Genomic DNA, 21,489 nt, shown 5'->3' with positions numbered 1-21,489 from the left:
GGCAGGGGCTGCGGGTCGGGAGTGGGGGGCACTGGCAGAGCTGGGGGGGGCGGGGCTGGGCTAGCGGGGGCTGTGGGTCGGAGTGAGGGGCACCGGCAGAGCTGGGGGGGCAGGGCTGGGCTGGCAGGGGCTGCGGGTCGGGAGTGAGGGGCACCGGCAGAGCTGGGGGGGCAGGGCTGGGCTGGCAGGGGCTGCGGGTCGGGAGTGAGGGGCACCGGCAGAGCTGGGGGGGCAGGGCTGGGCTGGCAGGGGCTGCGGGTCGGGAGTGAGGGGCACAGGCTGGGCTGGGGGGGGCAGGGCTGGGGGGGGCAGGGGCTGCGGGTCGGGAGTGAGGGGCACCGGCAGAGCTGGGGGGGGCAGGGCTGGGCTGGCAGGGGCTGCGGGTCGGGAGTGAGGGGCACCGGCAGGGCGGGGGGGGGGGGGGGGGCTGGCAGGGGCTGCAGGTCGGGAGTGAGGGGCACTGGCCGAGCTGGGGGGGGGCAGGGGTGGGCGGGCAGGGGCTGTGGGTCGGGAGTGGGGGGCACCGGCAGGGCGGGGGGGGCAGTGCTGGGAGGGGCTGCGGGTCGGGAGTGAGGGGCACCGGCAGAGCTGGGGGGGCAGGGCTGGGCTGGCAGGGGCTGTGGGTCGGGAGTGGGGGGCACCGGCAGAGCTGGGGGGGCAGGGCTGGGCTGGCAGGGGCTGCGGGTCAGGAGTGAGGGGCACCGGCAGGGCGGGGGGGGCAGGGCTGGGAGGGGCTGCGGGTCGGGAGTGAGGGGCCGGCGCTCGCGGAGACATCACACTGATGACCTCACAATGCTGCCTGGCAATGACCTCACAGTGGGGGGCGGGGCCTGGGGGTCTCTCCCAAGGATGAAATGGGCTGAACAGACCCTGGTTTCCCTGCTCGTGTCTCAGGTCCGGGGTGAGCGAAGAACCCAGGCGTCCGGGACATGCCCCTCCCCCATGGGGGCCACTTTAGAAGAGTGGCAGCTTTATAGAACCCAGGCGTCCGGGACACCCCACCCCAAACTTTGGCCTCACATTATAGAACCCAGGCGTCCGGGCCCCCATTGGATGGGAGGTCTTTCCTACCTCCTGGGGGGCTGACACCGCTCCTGACCCCCCCAGGTCTCTGCTCCTGCCCCCCGGAAGGTGTCGCCACCCCAAACAGCTGGGTCCCGGCTCTCTGCATCTGGCTGGCTCTGAACCTGGCGCTGCTCGGAGCCCTGGGGGTCGGGGTGGGGCTCACCCGCCGCAGAAAGGACCCAGGTATCCGGGGAGAGGAGGGGAGGGGGACATGTGGAGAGGACCCAGGTGTCCGGGGAGGGGGAGGGGAGATGTGGAGAGGACCCAGGTGTCCGGGAAGTCCCCCCCCCAATCTGGGGCAGGGTGGGGGGAGGGAGCTTTATTGAACCCAGGCGTCCGGGTGCCTGACCTCCCCCGTCCACTGCTCTGTTGCAGGCTCCACCCTGAAGTGAGGCTCCGAGACCAGGCAGGGGGCACCCGCCCCCCCCCCGCGGGTTCTGCTGCCCAGCGCCCCCCCCTGCAATAAACGGGGAGCCGGGCACCGACTGGGAGTCAATGGGGGGAGCCGAGGGAGCAGCGGGGGGGGAGGCGACAGCAGGGGGGCTCTAGGGGGTGGGGGGAACAGGGGGTGCCGGGGTCACCCCCCAAGAGAGGCGACGCGGCAGTCGGGGGAACCATGTTTTATTCCAATCAGCTGCAGGGTTGGGGGGCCGGGCCGGGGGGCGTGGCTCCAATCTGGGGGTCGTTCCAGGAGGGGGCGGGTCCGAGCCAGGTCCGGGGGGGTCCCGGGGGGGTCAGACCCGGCAGCCGTTCTGCCCGTAGCCCTGGGCGAAGGCGCGGAGCTGGGCACAGAGGTTCCGATGGGCCGTGGCCCGGCACCGGCTGGGCTCCGGCAGCAACTCGATCCAGGCGGCCGCGTCCAGCAGGTACTGGCGCCTGGGGGGGCAGGGGGGGCAGGGGGGTCAGGGGGGGCCTGGGCAACCCCCGCCCCCTGCTGCCCCCCCTCAACCCCCCTCTGCCGCCCCCACCCCTCTGCCCCCCATCGACCCCCCTGCTCCCACCCTCCCCCAGATACGTCCCCTCCTGCCCCCCGCACTCACCGGCCCTGGGGGTCCAGTGTCTCCCCGTCCTGCCCCATCACCAGGTAGCGGCTGCCCGGCACCAGGCGGGTCCGGCACGAGCCCCGGACCAGGAACCGGCGGCTCTGCCCGGCCTTCAGCCCCACGTCCTCCGCTGGGGGGGCAGGTTAGACGGGGGGGTCGCCTGCTCCCTTCTTCCCCGGGGCACCGCCCGCCTCCCCTGCCCTCCCCCCGCTCACTCCCCTCCCCCCACAGCCCCCGCCCCCAGCTCACTCCCCTCCCCCCACAACCCCCGCCCCCAGCTCACTCCCCTCCCCCCACAGCCCCCACCCCCCCGCTCACTCCCCTCCCCCCACAATCCTCCTCCCCTCCCCCAACAGCCCCCACCCCAGCTCACTCCCCTCCCCCCACAATCCTCCTCCCCTCCCCCCAGCTCACTCCCCTCCCCCCACAATCCTCCTCCCCTCCCCCCACAACCCCCGCCCCCAGCTCACTCCCCTCCCCCCACAGCACCCACCCCCCCGCTCTCTCCCCTCCCCGCACAATCCTCCTCCCCTCCCCCAACAGCCCCCACCCCAGCTCACTCCCCTCCCCCCACAGCCCCCGCCCCCCGGCTCACCCCCCCCCACTCACTGAACTGCAGGGGCTCCAGGATCTCGGCCTCGTAGGCCCGGAAGCCGCTCAGCTCCTCCTCCTGCTGGACCCGAACCTCGTACCCTGGGGGAAGGGGGGTCAGCACAGGAGAGGTCACACAGCCCCTCCCCCAGCCCGTGCTGGGCCCGGGGCCTGTGGGTCGAGGGGGGCTGAGGACGGGGGGGATCTGGGGGGCGGGTGTGACCTGGGGCTGTGCCCGGGGGCTGTGGGTCAGGGGCTGTGGGTCGAGGGGGGCTGAGGACAGGGGGGATCTGGGGGGGGTGTGACTAAGTGGGAATTTCTCAGAGTATTTTGCACAAACATGGTGTGTGCCTCAGTTTCCCCATGGGTTGCCTGTCCCGCAGGGCGGGGGAGGGGGTTTCCTGTGGCCGGGGGGGTCCCAGGACCCTGCCACTGGCCGGGACAGGAGGCCGGGCTGAGCGGGAGGTGGCGGGAAGGAGGGTCACTGGGGACTTGTGGGGCGAGCCAGGGCCGTGGGGCTGAGCCTCAGCGCTAACAGATGCGTTCCAGCCACTGACCCGGCCGGCGCTTCCCTGCTGGTGGCGGGGGGGGGGGGGCCGTGGGGTGGGAGATCGGGGGGCGGGGGGGCCGGGGGGGGGGTTGATCGGGGCGGGGGGGCCGTGGGGTGGGAGATGGGGGGCCGTGGGGTGGAGATGGGGGGTGGGGGGGCCGTGGGGTGGAGATAGGGGCGGCGGGCCCGTGGGGTGGGAGATCGGGGGGCGGGGGGGCCCGTGGGGTGGAGATGGGGGGGGGGGGCCGTTGAGGTGGGAGATGGGGGGCGGTGGGGTGGAGATGGGGGTGGGGGGGCCCGTGAGGTGGGAGATGGGGGGCCGTGGGGTGGAGATGGGGGGCGGGGGGCCCGTGGGGTGGGAGATGGGGGGCGGGGGGGCCGTTGGGGGTGGAGATTAGGGCGGGGGGGCCTGTGGGGTGGGAGATGGGGGGCCGTGGGGTGGAGATGGGGGGCGGGGGGCCGTGGGGTGGGAGATGGGGGGCCGAGGGGTGGAGATGGGGGGCGGGGGGCCGTACCGTACTGCACCCGGGGGCTGTAGCAGGCGAACTCGGTCCGATTGGCCTCCGTCACCTGGTCCTCCAGGGTCCGTCTGAGCCGCGGGCAGGCGCCTGTGGGGAGACGGGTCAGGACTCCTGGGTTCTCTCCCTGGCCCGGGGAGGGGGGGCTGGGAGCCCGGACGCCTGGGTTCTCTCCCGGCTCTGGGAGGGGAGGGCCGGTGGGTTAGAGCAGGGAGGCTGGGAGCCAGGACTCCTGGGTTCTCTCCCTGGCCCGAGGAGGGGGGGCTGGGAGCCCGGACGCCTGGGTTCTCTCCCGGCTCTGGGAGGGGAGGGGAGGGGAGGGGAGGGGGGGGCTGGGAGCCCGGACGCCTGGGTCCCCCGGCGGGGGGGGGGGGGCTCACCCTCGGCGCACTGGCAGACGTCCTGGGAGCAGAGGGCGGAGACGAACCTGCTCCGGGCCGGGGCCGTGTAGAAGATGCTGCAGCGCTGGGCTGGGGGGAGGTGGGGGGTGAGGGGCCGGGGGGGCTGGATCCCGCTGCCCCCATGTGCCCCCTTCCCCACCCCAGTCCCATGTACCAGCCGACCCCTCCTGCCCCCAGCCCCTGCCCCCCAACTCCTCCCCCGGCCCTGTACGACCCCCTGCCCCTGCCCCCCAACTCCTCCCCCGGCCCTGCACGCCCCCCAGCCCCTGCCCCCCAACTCCTCCCCCGGCCCTGCACGACCCCCATCCTGCCCCCCAACTCCTCCCCCGGCCCTGCACGACCCCCCCACCTGCCCCCCAACTCCTCCCGCGGCCCTGCATTTCCCCCCCCTCCTGCCCCCCAACTCCACCCCCGGCCCTGCACGACCCCCCCCCCCTGCCCCCCAACTCCTCCCCCAGCCCTGCAGGACCCCCATCCTGCCCCCCCGCCTGCCCCCCAACTCCTTCCCCGGCCCTGCACAACCCCCCCGCCTGCCCCCCCAACTCCTTCCCCGGCCCTGCACGACCCCCCCGCCTGCCCCCCAACTCCTCCCCCGGCCCTGCATGACCCCCCCGCCTGCCCCCCATCTCCTCCCTCTGCCCTGCACTACCCCCCCTCCTGCCCCCCATCTCCCCCCTCCGCCCTTCACGACCCCCCCGCCTGCCCCCCAACTCCTCCCCTGGCCCTGCACAACCCCCCCCCGCCTGCCTCCCAACTCCTCCCCCAGCCCTGCACGACCCCCATCCTGCCCCCCCGCCTGCCCCCCCCCTCCTCCCCCCGCCCTGCACGACCCCCCCCCCTGCCCCCCAACTCCTCCCCCGGCCCTGCATGACCCCCCTCCTGCCCCCCCCTCCTGCCCCCCCGGCCCTGCACGACCCCCCCGCCTGCCTCCCCATCCTGCCCCCCAACTCCTCCCCCAGCCCTGCACGACCCCCCCACCTGCCCCCCAACTCCTCCCCCGGCCCTGCACGACCCCCCCGCCTGCCCCCCATCCTGCCCCCCAACTCCTCCCTCTGCCCTGCCTGCCCCCCCCGCCTGCCCCCCATCCTGCCCCCCAACTCCTCCCCCGGCCCTGCATGACCCCCCCCGCCCCACCTGGCTCGTAGAAGTCGTAGAGGCTGGCGCTGGCCGGCTGGAGCAGCCCCACGGGCACCGGCTGGGCGGCCCGGAACCCCACACAGTCCCGCTCCTGGGGCACCTGGGGGGCGGGGACGGGGTGGGGGGTCAGACACCGAGAGCAGCCCCCTCCCCCCAACCCCCCCACTGCAACCACAGCCCCCTGGGGGCCCTCCCTCCTGTCCCCCCACCGCTCAGCCTCCCCGTACCCCTCCCCCCACTGCAAACCCCCCACTGCAACCACAGCCCCCCGGGGCCCCTCCCTCTGTCCCCCACCTCCGCTGAGCCCTCCCATACCCCTCCCCCCACTGCAACCCCCCCACTGCAACCACAGCCCCCCGGGGCCCCTCCCTCCTGTCCCCCCCCCCCGCTCAGCCCCCCCCTGTACCCCCCACTGCAACCACAGCCCCCTGGGGGCCCTTCCTCCTGTGCCCCCACCCCTGCTCAGCCCCCCCTCCACCCCAACCCCCACTGCAAACCCCCCACTGCAACCACAGCCCCCCGGGGCCCCTCCCTCTGTCCCCCCCACCCCTCCCCGACCCTCTCACCGTCTCGAAGTAGAGCAGGAGTCTCTGGCCCTGGACTTCGTAGTGGCTGATGTAGCGATCGGCCAGGTCCTTCAGCTGGGGGGGTGGGGGGGTTACACATGCCTGACACGGCCCCCGGCCCCCCGGCCCCTCCCCCACCCAGACACAGCCCCTCCCCCACCCACAGCCCCTCTCTCCCGCCCCCGGCAGAGGGGCAGGGCCCCCACTCCAGGGGGAGGTGGCACATGCGTGTCTGGAGGGGGGCCGAGGGGGGGGGACCGGGGCCCGGACCTTGTCGAGGTCGTCCACGTGGGGCTGGAAGCCGCTCAGCAGGGTGATGTCGGCGATGGCCATGCCGGAGAGACGGGAGCCCGGCTTCCTCCTGCGCAGGAGGGGACACTGTGAGAAGGGGGGCACACCGGGAAGTCCCGCCCCCCGTGTCAGCGTGACACTGCAGGAAGTCCCGCCCTTGTAGCACGTGGACACACAGGAAGTCCCGCCACAAACGGAAATGAGGTTAAGGCATAAAGTCCCGTCTCCACGTGGATAGATCAGTCCTGCCCCCATACGAATTAAGATTGGACAGGAAGTGCCGCCCCCACAGCATATGGACAACAGGAAGTCCTGCCCCTGTTAGAATGGGGCTAAGACAGGAAGTCCCGCCCCCATAGCACGGACAACAGGAAGTCCCGCCCCCCCGCAGCAGTGGCGTGGCCAGAGCCTGGCGCCCCGGCTCACCAGATGCAGACGGAATAGGCCACGTCCTTGTTGCGCTGGCCGGGATCAGCCGCCTCCCTGCGGCGCCGGCGCCGGGCGTCGAACCAGTGGATGGGGTGGAGCGGAGCCTCGGCCGCGGGGGCCTCCCCCCCATAGTCGTAGTCATAGTCCTCCTCGTCCACTGCGGGGCACAAACCGCGGCTTCAGCCCGCCCCGCCCGGAAACGGGGGCCGGCCCTTTAAAAAGGGTGACATCGTGGAGGAGGCGGGGCCTCACTGCCGCCCTGGAGGCTCCGCCCCCCTTGCCAATGGGGAAATTGCGGGGGGCTCTGCCCTGAAAAGGCCTAAAGAGGCTATTGCTGGAGGGGCGGAGCCCCGAGCGCCCCCCAAGCCCCGCCCACCTGCTTAACCCTTCCCGCACCGGCGGGGACTCACCCTCGAAGCGCACGTCCCCGCTGACCGTCACCTCCAGCCCCAGGCTCTGGCACGAGCTGTTGTGCAGCTCCAGCACGTTGTACATCTTCAGCACCTGGGCACAGGAGCCAGGAGAACCCAGGAGTCCGGGCTTCCAGCCCCACCCCCACCCGCTCTAACCACCAGCCCCCACTGCCCTCCCAGAGCCAGGAGAGAACCCAGGAGTCCTGGCTGCCAGCCCCCTGTGCTCTGACCACCAGCCCTCACTGCCCTCCCCAAGCTGGGGAGAGAACCCAGGAGTCCTGGCTCCCAGCCCCCCCACCCCCGCTGTAACCCACCAGCCCCCACTCCCCTCCCAGAGCTGGGAGAGAACCCAGGAGTCCTGGCTCCCAGCCCCCCCCCGCTCTCACTCACCAGCCCCCACTCCCCTCCCAGAGCTGGGAGAGAACCCAGGAGTCCTGGCTCCCAGCCCCCCCCCCGCTCTCACTCACCAGCCCCCACTCCCCTCCCAGAGCTGGGAGAGAACCCAGGAGTCCGGGCCCTGCCCCCAGTCCCGTGTTACTCACAGTCAGAGTCCCCTTTCCTTTCCCTTCCACCTTCACTCGGAGGTTGTCGCCCAGGGAGAACTGGGGGGATCAAATCACCTGGTAAAACCAGGGGAGACACTGGGGGGCTGTTAAACCACCTCCCAGCCCATGGGCAGGAGAAATCTGGGGGGCAGGGAATGGGGCAGGGGCCTGTTCCCTCTAGGGGGCTCCAGCTCCCACCGGCCCCAGGGCAGGGCCTGGCTGGCTCAGGGGAGCGGGGGATGGGGCAGGGAGTGGCTGGCTCAGGGCGGTGGGGGATGGGGCAGGGAGTGGCTGGCTCCGGGCAGGGGCATCTGGGTTCACTCGCCTGCAGCTCTTCCTGGATGTGGTTCTGGGAGCGGTCGAGAATCACTTTCTTGGTGCCTGATCTGCCAGGGCTGGAGAAAGTTAAATCCAGCTCGTTCCCTTCGGGGGTGTAGGTGTTGATCCAGTACTGGGAGAGGGCATCCAGTGCCACCACCGTGTCCTGAAAACAGCCGCCATGGGACCCAGGAGTCCTGGCTCCCAGCCCCCCACCCCACTCTGACCCACGAGCCCCCACTCCCCTCCCAGAGCCAGGAGAGAACCCAGGTGTCCTGGTTCCCAGCCCCCCCCCCTGCTCTAACCCACTAGCCTCCACTCCCCTCCCAGAGCCAGGAGAGAACCCAGGAGTCCTGGCTCCCAGCCCCCCTGCTCTGACCCACCAGCCCCCACTCCCCTCCCAGAGCTGGGAGAGAACCCAGGAGTCCTGGCTCCCAGCCCCCCCGCTCTGACCCACCAGCCCCCACTCCCCTCCCTGGCTGGGACCTGTGTGGATTTGAAGCCGCCACCGTAGTTCTTCTGCTCCGTCAGCCACCGGGCGACCTTCTTGGCGGTCGCGAGGTCGTTGTGCAGCACGAGGTGCAGGAGCGCGTAGGCCGTGGTCTCGACCGAGATGGCCGAAGCGGAGGTGGCCCCACCCTCCTCCGCTGCCCAAAACATCATGGTCCCCTCTGGGGGGGGGAGAGACCCAGCTTCACTACACCAGCCTTGGGGGGCTGCGGTACCGCCCGCCGGCACTGGGGGGAGCTGGGGCTGCGATACCGCCCGCCGCCACTAGGGGGAGCTGGGGCTGCGATACCGCCCGCCGCCACTGGGGGGAGCTGGGGCTGCGATACCGCCCGCCGCCACTGGGGGGAGCTGGGGCTGCGATACCGCCCGCCGCCACTGGGGGGAGCTGGGGCTGCGATACCGCCCGCCGCCACTAGGGGGAGCTGGGGCTGCGATACCGCCCGCCGCCACTAGGGGGAGCTGGGGCTGCGATACCGCCCGCCGCCACTAGGGGGAGCTGGGGCTGCGGTACCGCCCGCCGCCACTAGGGGGAGCTGGGGCTGCGATACCGCCCGCCGCCACTAGGGGGAGCTGGGGCTGCGATACCGCCCGCCGCCACTGGGGGGAGCTGGGGCTGCGATACCGCCCGCCGCCACTAGGGGGAGCTGGGGCTGCGATACCGCCCGCCGCCACTAGGGGGAGCTGGGGCTGCGATACCGCCCGCCGCCACTAGGGGGAGCTGGGGCTGCGATACCGCCCGCCGCCACTAGGGGGAGCTGGGGCTGCGATACCGCCCGCCGCCACTGGGGGGAGCTGGGGCTGCGATACCGCCCGCCGCCACTGGGGGGAGCTGGGGCTGCGATACCGCCCGCCGCCAATAGGGGGAGCTGGGGCTGCGGTACCGCCCGCCGCCACTGGGGGGGACCGGGGGCACAGGCAGCAGCAAGGGCCAGGGGGCAGAGGCTGCAGCAGGGGGGCCAAGGGCGCAGGCTGTGCTGGGGGGCACAGGCTGCACCGGGGGGGCGGGGGGGTGCAGGCTGCAGCAGGGGGCGGGGGGCGCAGGCTGCGCTGGGGGGGCAGATGCTGCAGCGGGGGCCGGGGGGCACAGGCTGTGGTGGGGGGGCCGGGGGGCACAGGCTGCGGTGGGGGGGCAGGGGGCGCAGGCTGCATGGGAGGGGCAGACGCTGCAGCGGGGGCGGGGGGGGCGCAGGCTGCATTGGGGGGGCCGGGGGGGCACAGGCTGCGCTGGGGGGCAGAGGCTGCATTGGGGGGGCCGGGGGGGCGCACCGCTGTCCCGCAGGGCGAGCTCCCGGAGCCGGCGGTCGGCTGCCCCGATGGCGCCGGCGTCGTCGGAGGCCAGGGACAGGGCGTAGGCCGAGATGGCGGCCGGGTAGGGGGCCCGGCCCTGCTCCGGCGCTGCCGCCAGGTACCGCGTGGCCCGGGACAGGCTGCTCCTCTGTGCGGGGGGGGGAGAGCAACCATCAGACAGAGCCCCCCAGCCCCCCGATCCCCCACTTCCCCACCTCCCCTGTAACCCCCCAGCCCCCGACACCCCCATTCCCCATCTCCCCGGTAACCCCCCAGCCCCCCGACCTCCCCACTTCCCCACCTCCCCGGTAACCCCCCAGCCCCCGACACCCCCATTCCCCATCTCCCCCGTAACCCCCCAGCCCCCCGACCTCCCCACTTCCCCACCTCCCCAGTACCCCCCCAGGTCGCCCTACCACGCGTGCCCGCTGCTCCTGCGTCTCCTTCTGCAGCTCCGGGTCGGCCTCCTGCTCCTCGTACAGCGCCAGCGCCTGCTTCAGGGCCACCACCACGAACGCCGTGAGCGAGACGCCCCCCTGCTGCCCCCCGACGCCGCCCTGGGGGGAGAGCACGGGGGTGAGCGTGCAAGGCGCACGTGCGAGAGACGCCCTGTGGGCACCAGCGGACACTGGCAATGGTGAGTTCCAGAGGTGCACGGCCTGGTGCCTCAGTGGCATCACCTCCCCGCTACTACCGTGGGCCCGGGGGCTTGGGGGGTAATGGGGGATGGGAGCTGCGTGTGCAGGAGTCAGGGCACAGATCTAAGTGTGCCAGGCAGGGAGGGGCGTGGGCCAACCCGAGTGCAGGCTGCAAGCGTGGAGCTGGGAGGGGACCTCGTCTACACACACCTGCTGCGGGTGCAAATCCGAGCACGCACGGCCGGAGGGGCTGCCAGGGGCTGGATACTATGGTGAACGTGCCGCTGGGAATGTCCCCTTCGGGGCACGGGGCATGCGTACAAATCCACATGTGCGCAGCGTGAGTGTGCAAATCTGAGCACACGAGCACTGTGTGGCATGTCTGGGCGTGCAAGGTCTGAGGGGAGCAGGGCTGGTGGACATGCAGGCCGAGCTCAGGGTGTGAGCAGAGCACGAGGCTGGTGCAGCTGTAAGCGTGCGGCCTGCTGGGTTAGCGTGCAAATGGGAGTGCAAATACTTGTGCAAATGGTGCGTGTGTGTTGGTGTGACTCCAGCCGGGCCCCGAGGCCAGGATCTAACCCGTGTGTGCAAAAACAGCCCTGGGGGCTTTGCACACCAGGGCAGTGAGTGTGCATGGGTGTGATTGCACCTGCACGTGCCATGGGGCAAGTGTGAGTTTGCAACATGAGCGTGAGTGTGCGAGGGGGCCCGTGTGTGACGATAGGAGGGGTCTAGGCCCCCCCTGCTCAAAGCCCCCGACAGCTTTTGGGCCCGATCCCTCCATGGATTGAACCCAGAGCCCTGGGTGAGGGGCGGGGGCCGGGGCGAGGCAGGTCCCCCCCCGGGCCGCGCGGAGCCGGGACCCGCAGCCCGGGCGCTACGGGGCCACGCGGGAGCTGAGGGCAGCGAACGAGGCTCGTCGGGCGCTGGGGCGCGGCGGCCAAGGCCCAGCCGGGATCTCGGCGTGTGGGGAGACGCTGGGGAGCGTCAGTGGCTGCAGGGCCCGGAGCCGGGCTGCTAAGGGGTCAGTGCCCCGGGCGAGCGGCCCCCGACGCGGCTGGAAGGGTCTAAGCCTGGGCCGCGATCCGGCTGCAGCTCGGCTCTGCTCCGGGGACCCTGGGCCGCGATCCGGCTGCAGCTCGGCTCTGCTCCGGGGACCCTGGGCCGCGATCCGGCTGCAGCTCGGCTCTGCTCCGGGGACCCTGGGCCGCGATCCGGCTGCAGCTCGGCTCTGCTCCGGGGACCCTGGGCCGCGATCCGGCTGCAGCTCGGCTCTGCTCCGGGGACCCTGGGCCGCGATCCGGCTGCAGCTCGGCTCTGCTCCGGGGACCCTGGGCCGCGATCCGGCTGCAGCTCGGCTCTGCTCCGGGGACCCTGGGCCGCGATCCGGCTGCAGCTCGGCTCTGCTCCGGGGACCCTGGGCCGCGATCCGGCTGCAGCTCGGCTCTGCTCCGGGGTCGGGGGGGAACCTTCGGCCACCAGGCCTGAGCTCCCCGGCCGCTGGCTGCAGCCCCCCGACCCCGGACACTGGCCTGGGCCTCGGGGCTGGTTCTCGAGGGGCTTCGGGCAGCGCCAGGCTCCTCTCTGCTGGGGCTGAGCCTCTGTCTGCCTGAACTGGCCCCCGCTCTCTGCTAACGAACCGGAGCCTCGTTCAGAGGAACTGGCTGGAGCGGGGAGTTCGGGTCAGAGCTGAGCTATCGCTGGGGTGGGGCTGATCCGGGGGGTCGGAAGAATCTTTCCTTGTCTCTGACGAGATCAGACGCTCAGGAATCCCCTCGTGTGCAACGTGTGCCTGGCCGGGGGGCGGGGGCCAGGGCGCGGGGGCCGGGGGGCAGGGGCCGGGCACTCGCCGGGACCGGCGCGGTTCGGCGGCCGAGAGGCCGGGGGTGACACGGGGGCTGGGGGGTGAAGCTCAGCCCTGGAAGATCCACCAGCATTCGGGGGCCGTCTGCCCTGGGCTGTTTGCACTTCACCCGCATTGAGTGACCCCCGGGCAGCACCGTCACAGTGCAACGTGCCGGGCCCCTGTGCATTGTGAACGTGCAGGGGCACTGTGTGACCCCGTGGCAAGGATGGGAGGGCAGTTGTGCAATGCACCAGCTAGTGTGCAAGGGGGATAGTGCATGCAGGAGCATGGCTAAATGTGCAACATCTCCGTGAGTGTGTGAAGGCAGTTGTGCAACATCTGTTGGTGAGGGTACGGCTACACTGCAGCCGTACAGCGCTGGCGCGGCAGCGCAAGGCAGCGGCAAGTGTGCAAGGCAGCAGGGTGTGAGGATGAGGGTGCAGAGGAAAGTGAGCACGCAAAATTGAGGCTCAGGTGTGCAAGGCCCAGGTGTGAATGTGCATGTGTTTGTGCAAGGCCATTGTGCGAGGGGAGTGTGCAGCAGCAGCGCGCGTGCGAGGGCGTAGGGGCACGTGCGACGTCACCTGCATGTCCCGGTGGATGACGGGGTGGGGGTCGCGGAAGGAGCCGTCGGTCTGTTGGTTTCCCAGCAGCCACGTGACCGACTCCCGAATCCCGGCAGCGTCCACGTCCTGGTACTGCCGGCTGAGCGCCAGGACCTTCACCACGAACGCCGTCAGCCTGGGGGGGCCGGGGTCAGCCTGGGGGCGACTCACGGACCCCGGAGGGGATCCCCCCCGAGCCCCCGGCCGCCTCCCGACCCCTCCCAGGGGAGCCGATCCCCCCACAGAGCCCCTGGCCCGGATCCCCCCTCACAGCCCCCCACGATGCTTCCCGACCCCTCCCAGGGGAGCCGATCCTCCGCCAGAGCCCCTGGCCCGGATCCCCCCTCACAGCCCCCCAGCCGCCTCCTGGCCCCTCCCGGGGGAGCCGATCCCCCCCCAGAGCCCCCAGCCCGGATCCCCCCTCACAGCCCCCCACGATGCCTCCCGGCCCCTCCCGGGGGAGCCGATCCCCCCACAGAGCCCCCAGCTGCCTCCCGGCCCCTCCCGGGGGAGCCGATCCCCCCCCAGAGCCCCCAGCCCGGATCCCCCCTCACAGCCCCCCACGATGCCTCCCGGCCCCTCCCGGGGGAGCCGATCCCCCCACAGCCCCCCAGCCACCTCCCGGCCCCTCCCGGGGGAGCCGATCCCCCCCCAGAGCCCCCAGCCCGGATCCCCCCCTCACAGCCCCCCACAGAGCCCCTGGCCCGGATCCCCCTCACAGCCCCCCACAGAGCCCCTGGCCCGGATCCCCCCTCACAGCCCCCCACGATGCCTCCCGGCCCCTCCCGGCCGAGCCGATCCCCCCCCAGAGCCCCCGGCCGCCTCCCGGCCCCTCCCGGGGGAGCCGATCCCCCCACAGAGCCCCTGGCCCGGATCCCCCCTCACAGCCCCCAGCCATTGACCCCCCCACCCCCGACCCTCCCCAGGCCCCCCCAGCCCGGCTCACCAGGTGCTGCTGTCCCGGTGCAGCCAGGCGCCGTACGACCCGTCCGCCTTGCGGAAGGTCAGGATCCGCTCGTAGCCTGGGGGGAGGGGATGTGACGGGGGGGTCAAATTGGGGGGTTCGACCCCCACCCTCCGTGCCCCCTGCTCCCCTTGTGCTCCGTGAGGGGCTCGTGCCTGGGGCGTGCGGGCGAGGGGGGGCGAGCGTCCGCGGGTCTGTGCGCTGGGCGTGCAAAGGGGGGTGCACACGTGTGTGCACAGTGCAAGGGCTGGCGGGCAGCCGTGGCGGGTCCGGTTCCCACGTGCAAGGGACCAGCGTGTGAGCTGGGGTCTGGCGCCCCATTGCTGTGTGCAGCTCCCCCAGCCCAGCCCCCGAACCCCCGAACCCCACCCGGCCCCCGGGCCCTCTTCTCCCCGGCCCCTGCCCCCCACCCTCGCCGGTGCCCGGCCCCCCCCGCCCCCCCGCCCCGGGACTCACCCACGCGCAGGTGCTCCAGCCCCTCCTGCTTGCGCTCGGCGCGGAGCTGGGCCCACTGCTCGGTCTCGTCCAGGTAGCGCATGGCGTAGAGCCCGGGCGCCATGTAGATCATGGTCTGCTCGGCGCAGCCCCGCGGCACCCGCAGCAGCCCCACCAGCCCGGCGGGCGAGAGCGACTTCTCCAGCGTCTCCACCGGCTCGTCGGCTGCCGCGGGCGGGGAGAGCGTCAGCGACCCACGGGCACCGCGCCGGGGAGAGACAGCGACCCAGCGACCCACGGGCACCGCGCCGGGGAGAGACAGCGACCCAGCGACCCACGGGCACCGCGCCGGGGAGAGAGACAGCGACCCACGGGCACCACGCCGGGGAGAGACAGCGACCCACGGGCACCGCACCGGGGAGAGACAGCGACCCATGGGCACCGCGCCGGGGAGAGTGAGACAGTGTCACCAACCCACAGGCACTGCGCCGGGGAGAGACAGCGACCCAGCGACCCACGGGCCCCGCGCCGGGGAGAGACAGCGACCCACGGGCCCCGCGCCGGGGAGAGACAGCGACCCACGGGCACCGCGCCGGGCACCGTGCCGGGGAGAGAGAGACAGCGACCCACGGGCACCGCCCCGGGGAGATACAGCGTCACCGACCCACGAGCACCGCGCCGGGGAGAGCGTCAGCGACCCACGGGCACCGCGCCGGGGAGAGAGAGACAGCGACCCACGGGCACCGCGCCGGGGACAGACAGCGTCACCGACCCACGGGCCCCGCGCCGGGGACAGCCAGAGACCCAGCGACCCACGGTCACCGCGCCGCGGAGAGACAGAGCCCCAGCGACCCACGGGCACCGCGCCGGGGAGAGAGAGACAGCGACCCACGGGCACCGCCCCGGGGAGAGACAGCGTCACCGACCCACGGGCACCGCGCCGGGGAGAGACAGAGACCCAGCGACCCACGGGCACCGCGCCGGGGAGAGAGAGACAGCGACCCACGGGCACCGCCCCAGGGAGAGACAGCGTCACCGACCCACGGGCACCGTGCCGGGGAGAGACAGAGACCCAGCGACCCACGGGCACTGTGCCGGGGAGAGATAGAGACCCAGCGACCCACGGGCACCGCGCCGGGGAGAGACAGAGACCCAGCGACCCACGGGCACCGCGCCGCGGAGAGAGAAACCGACCCACGGGCACCGTGCCGAAGAGAGAGAGACAGCGACCCACGGGCACCGCGCCGCGGAGAGAGAAACCGACCCACGGGCACCGTGCCGAAGAGAGAGAGACAGCGACCCACGGGCCCCGCGCCGGGGAGACCCAGCGACCCACAGGCACCGCGCCGGGGAGAGACAGAGACCCACGGGCACCGCGCCGGGGAGAGAGACAGCGACGCACGGGCACCGCGCCGGGGAGAGACAGCGACCCACGGGCACCGCGCCGGGGAGAGAGAGACAGCGACCCACGGGCACCGCGCCGGGGAGAGACAGCGACCCACGGGCACCGCGCCGGGGAGAGAGACAGCGACCCACGGGCACCGCGCCGGGGAGAGACAGCGACCCACGGGCACCGCGCCGGGGAGAGAGAGACAGCGACCCACGGGCACCGCGCCGGGGAGAGACAGCGACCCACGGGCACCGCGCCGGGGAGTGAGACAGCGACCCACGGGCCCCGCGCCGGGGAGAGAGACAGCGTCACCGACCCACGGGCACCGCGCCGGAGAGAGAGACAGCGACCCAGCGACCCACGGGCACCGCGCCGGGGAGTGAGACAGTGACCCACGGGCACCGCGCCGGGGAGAGAGACAGCGACCCACGGGCCCCGCGCCGGGGAGAGAGAGACAGCGACCCACGGGCACCGCGCCGGGGAGTGAGACAGCGACCCAGCAACCCACGGGCACCGCGCCGGGGAGAGTGAGACAGCGTCACCGACCCACGGGCACCACGCCGGGGAGAGCCAGAGACCCAGCGACCCACGGGCACCGCGCCGGGGAGAGCCAGAGACCCACGGGCACCGCGCCGGGGAGAGCCAGAGACCCAGTGACGCACGGGAACCGTGCCGGGGAGAGAGACAGAGCCCCAGCGACCCACGGACCCCACGCTGGGGCTGGGGGGAGGTGGCGTTGGGGTGGGGACAGGGATGGGGAATGCAGTGGGGTGGGGAAGGGGCATCAGGGCAGTGAACCCTGTGTGCCTCAGTTTCCCCGCTGAGGTGTCTCGTTGGGGGTGGGATGGTATTGACACGAATGGGGACCCCAGAGATCTCGCCCGAAGGGGTCCGGGGGGGTGTCTGAGGAGGGGCTGGGGGCCGGGCCGGTGACGCTCTCTGGGTGCAGGTGCCGGCAGTGGCTCTGCCCTGTGTGTGTTTCCCACCTGGGCTCTGCCTCTGGGGGCCGCCCCACACAATGGGGCCTCAGCTCGGCCTGGGGGGCCGCTACGAGTGACCCATGGAGAGATTCACCGGGTGACTCAGCCCGCAGGAGGGGCGGGGGGGGGAGCGGGGCTGGGCTGCTGGGAGGGAGCCCCCCTCCGGATTTGGGACTCGCGGGGGGGAGGGGCAGCGGGGGGGTCTCACCCGTGACGCGGACGCTCATCTTGAAGTCCCCGTCGGGGAGGGCGTTGGGGGGCAGCTCCCCCGGGATCTCCAGCGCCCGGCTGAGCCGCTCTGTGGGGGCAGGGGGGTCAGCGGGATCCGGGCCGCCCCAGAGCCCCCCCTTGGCACCCTATGGAGCCCCTCAGAGACTCCCCCTCCCCCCAGCCCCTGGGGTCCCCACCTTCGGAATCCAGCGAGTAGCTCATCTCCTCCAGCTGGGCGGTGCCTTCTCTCTGGGGGGAGACGGGGGTCAGAACGGGGACTTGGGGGGCAGAGGGGGCAGGCGGCGGCTCCGTGGGGCTTGGCCCCCTCTCACCTCCACCCGCAGGCTCCGGGCGACGCTGTCCCCGAGCCCCCAGCCCCCCTGCGCCGTGATGGTGATGGGGATGTCGGCGGCGCCCATGGGCACCACGGTGAAGGGCACGGCCAGAGCCCCCTTCGCCGGGACCTGCACGGCCTGGCGCCGGACCCGGTCCCCCGTCGCCGGGGAGCAGATGCCCTCGGAGCGCTCCATGTGCACCGAGACCTGGGGAGAGAGAGACTGAGACCCCCGCACGGGCTGCGGGCCGGGGCTGGGGGGCAGGGCCGGGGGCAGGGGGCTGCGGGGCGGGGCTGGGGGGCACCGGCCGAGCGGGGGGGGCAGGCCGAGCCGGGGGGGGCCGGGCCGGGGCGGGGGTCGCGGCCGAGCGGGGGGGCGCGGCCGAGCGGGGGGGCAGGCCGGGGCGGGGGGCAGGTCGGGGCGGGGGGCGCGGCCGAGCGGGGGGGGCAGGTCGGGGCGGGGGTCGCGGCCGAGCTGGGGGGGCTGGGCCGGGGGCGGGGGGCTGCGGGTCGGGGCTGGGGGCGCGGCCGAGCGGGGGGGCAGGCCGGGGCGGGGGGCGCGGCCGAGCGGGGGGGCAGGCCGGGGCGGGGGGCGCGGCCGAGCAGGGGGGCAGGTCGGGGCTGGGGGCGCGGCCGAGCGGGGGGGCAGGTCGGGGCTGGGGGCGCGGCCGAGCGGGGGGGCAGGTCGGGGCTGGGGGCGCGGCCGAGCGGGGGGGCAGGTCAGGGCGGGGGGGCGCGGCCGAGCTCGGGGGGCAGGTCAGCGCGGGGGGGCGCGGCCGAGCGGGGGGGCAGGCCGGGGCGGGGGGCGCGGCCGAGCAGGGGGGGCGCGGCCGAGCAGGGGGGGGTCCCGGCCGAGCGGGCCCCTCACGTTGACGGGCCGATCCCGGTAGTTGTACAGCACCGGGCGCAGCTCCAGCTGCTCGAAGCGCTTCACGGCGTAGGGCAGCCGCAGCGAGAGGTGGAAATCCTGGAAGACGCGGACGCTGAGCGGGTCGGAGACGCAGATCCCTGGGGGGGGGGAGCTGGGTGAGCCGGGGGGCCATGGGGGGATGGGCGGCCGGGGGGCCGGCCGGGGGGGCGGCCGGGGGACGGACTCACCGGTGGTGGGCGACATGCTGACGGCCTGGATCTCCCAGGTGGTGATCGAATCCGGCACCAGGTGGGTTTGCCTGCGGGAGACAGACCGGGGGGGGGGGGTCACGGGGGGGGCTGGGTAGGGAGGGTGGCCCCAGGGAAGGTGCTTGGAGGGATATGGGGGGACGCCCGGGAAGGAGTGGAGCCCTGGGGTGGGGGGAGGGGTCCCCAGGGAGAAGCGGGGGGAGGGGCGGCGAGGTGGGGGAGGGGCACCCAGGAGAAGGGGGAGGAGGGGCGGTGAGGTGGGGGAGGGGCCCCCCAGGAGAAGGGCGAGGAAGGGGGAGGGCCCCCCAGGAGAAGGGGGAGGAAGGGGGAGGGCCCCCCAGGAGAAGGGGGAGGGGCAGCGAGGTGGGGGAGGGCCCCCCAGGAGAAGGGCGAAGGCCCCCCAGGAGAAGGGGGAGGGGCGGGGAGGTGGGGGAGGGCCCCCCAGGAGAAGGGGGAGGAAGGGGGAGGGCCCCCCAGGAGAAGGGGGAGGGGCAGCGAGGTGGGGGAGGGCCCCCCAGGAGAAGGGCGAAGGCCCCCCAGGAGACGGGGGTGGGGCGGGGAGGTGGGGGAGGGCCCCCCAGGAGAAGGGGGAGGGGCAGCGAGGTGGGGGAGGGCCCCCCCAGGAGAAGGGCGAGGGGCCCCCCAGGAGAAGGGGGAGGGGCAGTGAGGCGGGCGAGGGGCCCCCCAGGAGAAGGGGGAGGAAGGGGGAGGGCCCCCCAGGAGAAGGGGGAGGGGCGGGGAGGTGGGGGAGGCCCCCCAGGAGAAGGGCCCGGCGGGCGCTGACCGGCTGCTCCCCTGCACGGTGAGGGTTTTCCAGAGCCAGCTCTCGGGGAAGACGCTCCGGGTCTGCACAGAGTCGTCGTCGAAGAACTCGTCCTCGTCCCGCTCGGGGTTCACTGCGGGGCACGTGGGGTTCAGGGTCGCGGCTCGGCCCCCTGCCCGTCTGCCGGCTCGTGTGCTGGGCCCCGCGTGAGACCCCCCCCCCGCAATCACTCGCCCCGGGGCCTGAGCGGGGGGGGCGGCTGCCCCCCTGGGAGCCAGGCCAAGGACCCAGTGGGCTCGCTGGAGCCGAGGGGATTTAGGAGCCAGCCCCGTCCCTGGGGGGAGCCGCACGAAGGCCCAACGGCCACACACGGAGTTTGGAGCTGGGGCAGGTTTGCAGCTGGGGGAGCTGCTGTAACGGGGAGGGGGCTCGTGGAGACCCCCGGTCCGATCTCCCCCCCCCCCGTCCCCCAGCGAACTCACCCGCCGGGACAGTCAGGGGGGCCAGGAGTTGCTAACAAGCCGGAGCGTGTGCGTGTGCGTGTCGCGTGTGTGTGTCTGTGTGAGTGTGTCTGTGTCTGTCTGTGCGCGTCTGTCTGTGCGTGTGTGAGTGCGTGTGCATGTCTGTGTGTGTGTGTGTGTGTCTGTGCGTGTGTGAGTGCGTGCGTGATCTCTCTCATGTGCAGCTGACACACTGCGGATTGATACGTGTATTACCAAGATATGTGGGGCTTTGCCATATCCCCCCTGAAAAGATCCTGTGCAGCACTTGCAGTGCAACAACTGTGCGGGGCAGGGTTAGCAGCGGGGGAGGGGGGACCCCAGAGCCAGGCTCCCACCCCCTGCTCCAGCCCCCACTCCCCCCCAGAGGCGGGAGAGAACCCAGGCGTCCGGGCTCCCAGCCAGGCTCACCCCGGGCCAGCCCGCCGGAGCCCCAGGCCTTGCGCCGCTGCTCGGTGGCGAATTTGCAGCAGTCGAGGAAGGGGACTCGGCAGCGGTCGGCGTCGGGGCCCTGGATCCGCGTCGCTCGCTGCTCGCACGTCCGGCGCATCGGCACCTGGGTCATCCCGTCCCGGCAGCAGCGCAGAGCCCGCGGGTCGCCCTGGTACCGCGCGGCTGGGGAGACGGGGCGGGGGGCAGAGCGTCAGACGGGGCGGGGGGGCAGAGCGTCAGACGGGGCAGGGGGGGCAGACGGGGTGGGGGAGGGGATGCCTGGCACCCCTGTCCCTGCCGGGGGTCCCAGGCTGGCCACGGGGCAGAGCATCAGACAGGGCAGGGGGGCAGCAGAGGGGGGCAGCAGAGGGGGGCAGAGTGTCAGACAGGGCCGGGGGGCAGCACAGGGGGCAGAGGGTCAGACTGGGCATGGGGGGCAGACGGGGCGCGGGGGGGTGCCTGGCACCCCTGTCCCTGCTGGGGTCCCAGGCTGGCCACGGGGCAGGGCAGGAGCCTGCGGTGGGGGGCAGAGCTCGAGGGGGCGGCAGGGGGCTGGAGCCCACAGGGCCAGGCCTGGGCGAAATGGGGCACCCTTGGGGGGCTGGACAGCAAAGGGCTCCTCCAAGGGGCTGCCCCACGGCCGGGGGGCGCAGCGGCGAGCTGGGGATCCGTGCACAGGGCGGGTGCAGGGGTGGGGAGACCCTGCCCCCCACCCCCCACTCACACCCCCACTCACACCCCCCACCCCCCACTCACCCCTCTTCTGGGCCTGCACTAGGAAGTCCAGCGAGCGCTTCCTGCGGGGGGCGTCCTGGCCGCAGCTGTGCCCTGGGGGTCCAAAGAGCGAGGGGGGGTAAGACTGGGCGGGTCACAGCCCCTGAGCCCCCCCCAGTCCCCATGTGACCCCCGCCCCTCAGCCCCCCCCGGGTCCTCCCCCTGCCCCCAGCCCCCCACCCGGGTCCTCCCCCCGCCCCCCATCTCACCTCCCCTCAGCCCCCCCCTGGGCCTCCCCCCGCCCCCCATCTCACCGCTCTGCAGCCGGCTCTCCAGCCCCCCCCCGGGCCTCCCCCCCGCCCCCCGTCTCACCGCTCCGCAGCCCCCCCGTCCCCCCCGCTCACCGCTGCGCACTGGGCTCTCCAGCCCCCCCACGCGCAGGGCCAGGCCGGCGTCTTCGAAGACCCCCAGGGCGTCGGCCCCACTGCCCGGCGAGCAGCCCAGGTCGTAGCTGCCCATGGCCGCGAACACCTGGGGGGATGCGGGGAGAGAAGCCGGGAGTGGATGGGGGGGCAGAAGCCGGGGGATGGGGGGCCGGGGGGCAGAAGCCGGGGGGCAGAAGCGGGTGGATGGGGGCCCGGGGGGCAGACAGCAGGGAGATGGGGGGATGGGGGGCAGAAGCCGGTGGATGGGGAGCCGTGGGGCAGAAGCCAGGGGGCAGAAGCCGGGGGATGGGGGCCGGGGGGCAGAAGCCGGGGGGCAAACAGCAGGGAGATGGGGGGATGGGGGGCAGAAGCCGGGGGATGGGGGGCCGTGGGGCAGAAGCTGGGGGGCAGAAGCGGGTGGATGGGGACCCGGGGAGAAGGCAGCAGGGAGATGGGGGGATGGCGGGCAG

General features: G+C 73.6%; 2 protein-coding genes across 3 annotated transcripts in view; one reads left to right on the top strand and one right to left on the bottom strand.

The window, feature by feature from the left end:
• Positions 1-21,489, top strand: part of LOC123345793 (endothelial zinc finger protein induced by tumor necrosis factor alpha-like) — a 1,203,704-nt gene that overhangs the window by 894,428 nt on the left and 287,787 nt on the right. The gene's annotated exons all lie outside the window — the stretch shown is intronic.
• Positions 1,671-21,152, bottom strand: LOC123346396 (complement C4-like). Of its 2 annotated transcripts, XM_044983767.1 has the most exons (27): positions 20,999-21,152; positions 20,637-20,708; positions 19,860-20,063; positions 18,970-19,081; positions 18,165-18,235; positions 17,935-18,074; positions 17,065-17,274; positions 16,930-16,981; positions 16,731-16,820; positions 14,174-14,377; positions 13,700-13,775; positions 12,733-12,889; positions 10,081-10,221; positions 9,644-9,812; positions 8,354-8,538; positions 7,875-8,033; positions 7,547-7,606; positions 7,002-7,095; positions 6,589-6,748; positions 6,142-6,232; positions 5,872-5,946; positions 5,303-5,405; positions 4,148-4,237; positions 3,765-3,857; positions 2,718-2,801; positions 2,106-2,238; positions 1,671-1,941 (listed from the first exon to the last, which is right to left on the bottom strand). In XM_044983767.1, the coding sequence occupies exons 1-27, from the start codon at positions 21,111-21,113 to the stop codon at positions 1,800-1,802; spliced, it is 3,282 nt and encodes a 1,093-aa protein (XP_044839702.1). In that variant the 5' UTR covers positions 21,114-21,152; the 3' UTR covers positions 1,671-1,799. The 2 variants fall into 2 exon arrangements, with proteins under 2 accessions (XP_044839702.1, XP_044839703.1); XM_044983768.1 differs by lacking the exons at positions 18,970-19,081; positions 19,860-20,063; positions 20,637-20,708; positions 20,999-21,152 and having other exon boundaries at positions 17,935-18,033; positions 18,165-18,196.

The sequence above is a fragment of the Mauremys mutica genome, chromosome 12, assembly GCF_020497125.1.
Source record: "Mauremys mutica isolate MM-2020 ecotype Southern chromosome 12, ASM2049712v1, whole genome shotgun sequence".
NCBI lineage: Eukaryota > Metazoa > Chordata > Testudines > Geoemydidae > Mauremys > Mauremys mutica.
Note: the sequence above shows the minus strand (reverse complement) of the source record. Positions and strands in the feature narration are given on the sequence as shown.

What these genes read in the sequence shown, in the direction of transcription:
- LOC123346396 (XM_044983767.1), bottom strand. Translation starts at nt 21,113, where the DNA reads ATGGGCAGCTACGACCTGGGCTGCTCGCCGGGCAGTGGGGCCGACGCC. An exon ending in AGGAGCAGCGGGCACGCGTG is followed by an intron (nt 9,813 to 10,080) that starts GTAGGGCGACCT and finishes CCCCCCGCACAG; the next exon opens with AGGAGCAGCCTGTCCCGGGC. An exon ending in GCTCGCCCTGCGGGACAGCG is followed by an intron (nt 8,539 to 9,643) that starts GTGCGCCCCCCC and finishes TCCCCCCCCCAG; the next exon opens with AGGGGACCATGATGTTTTGG.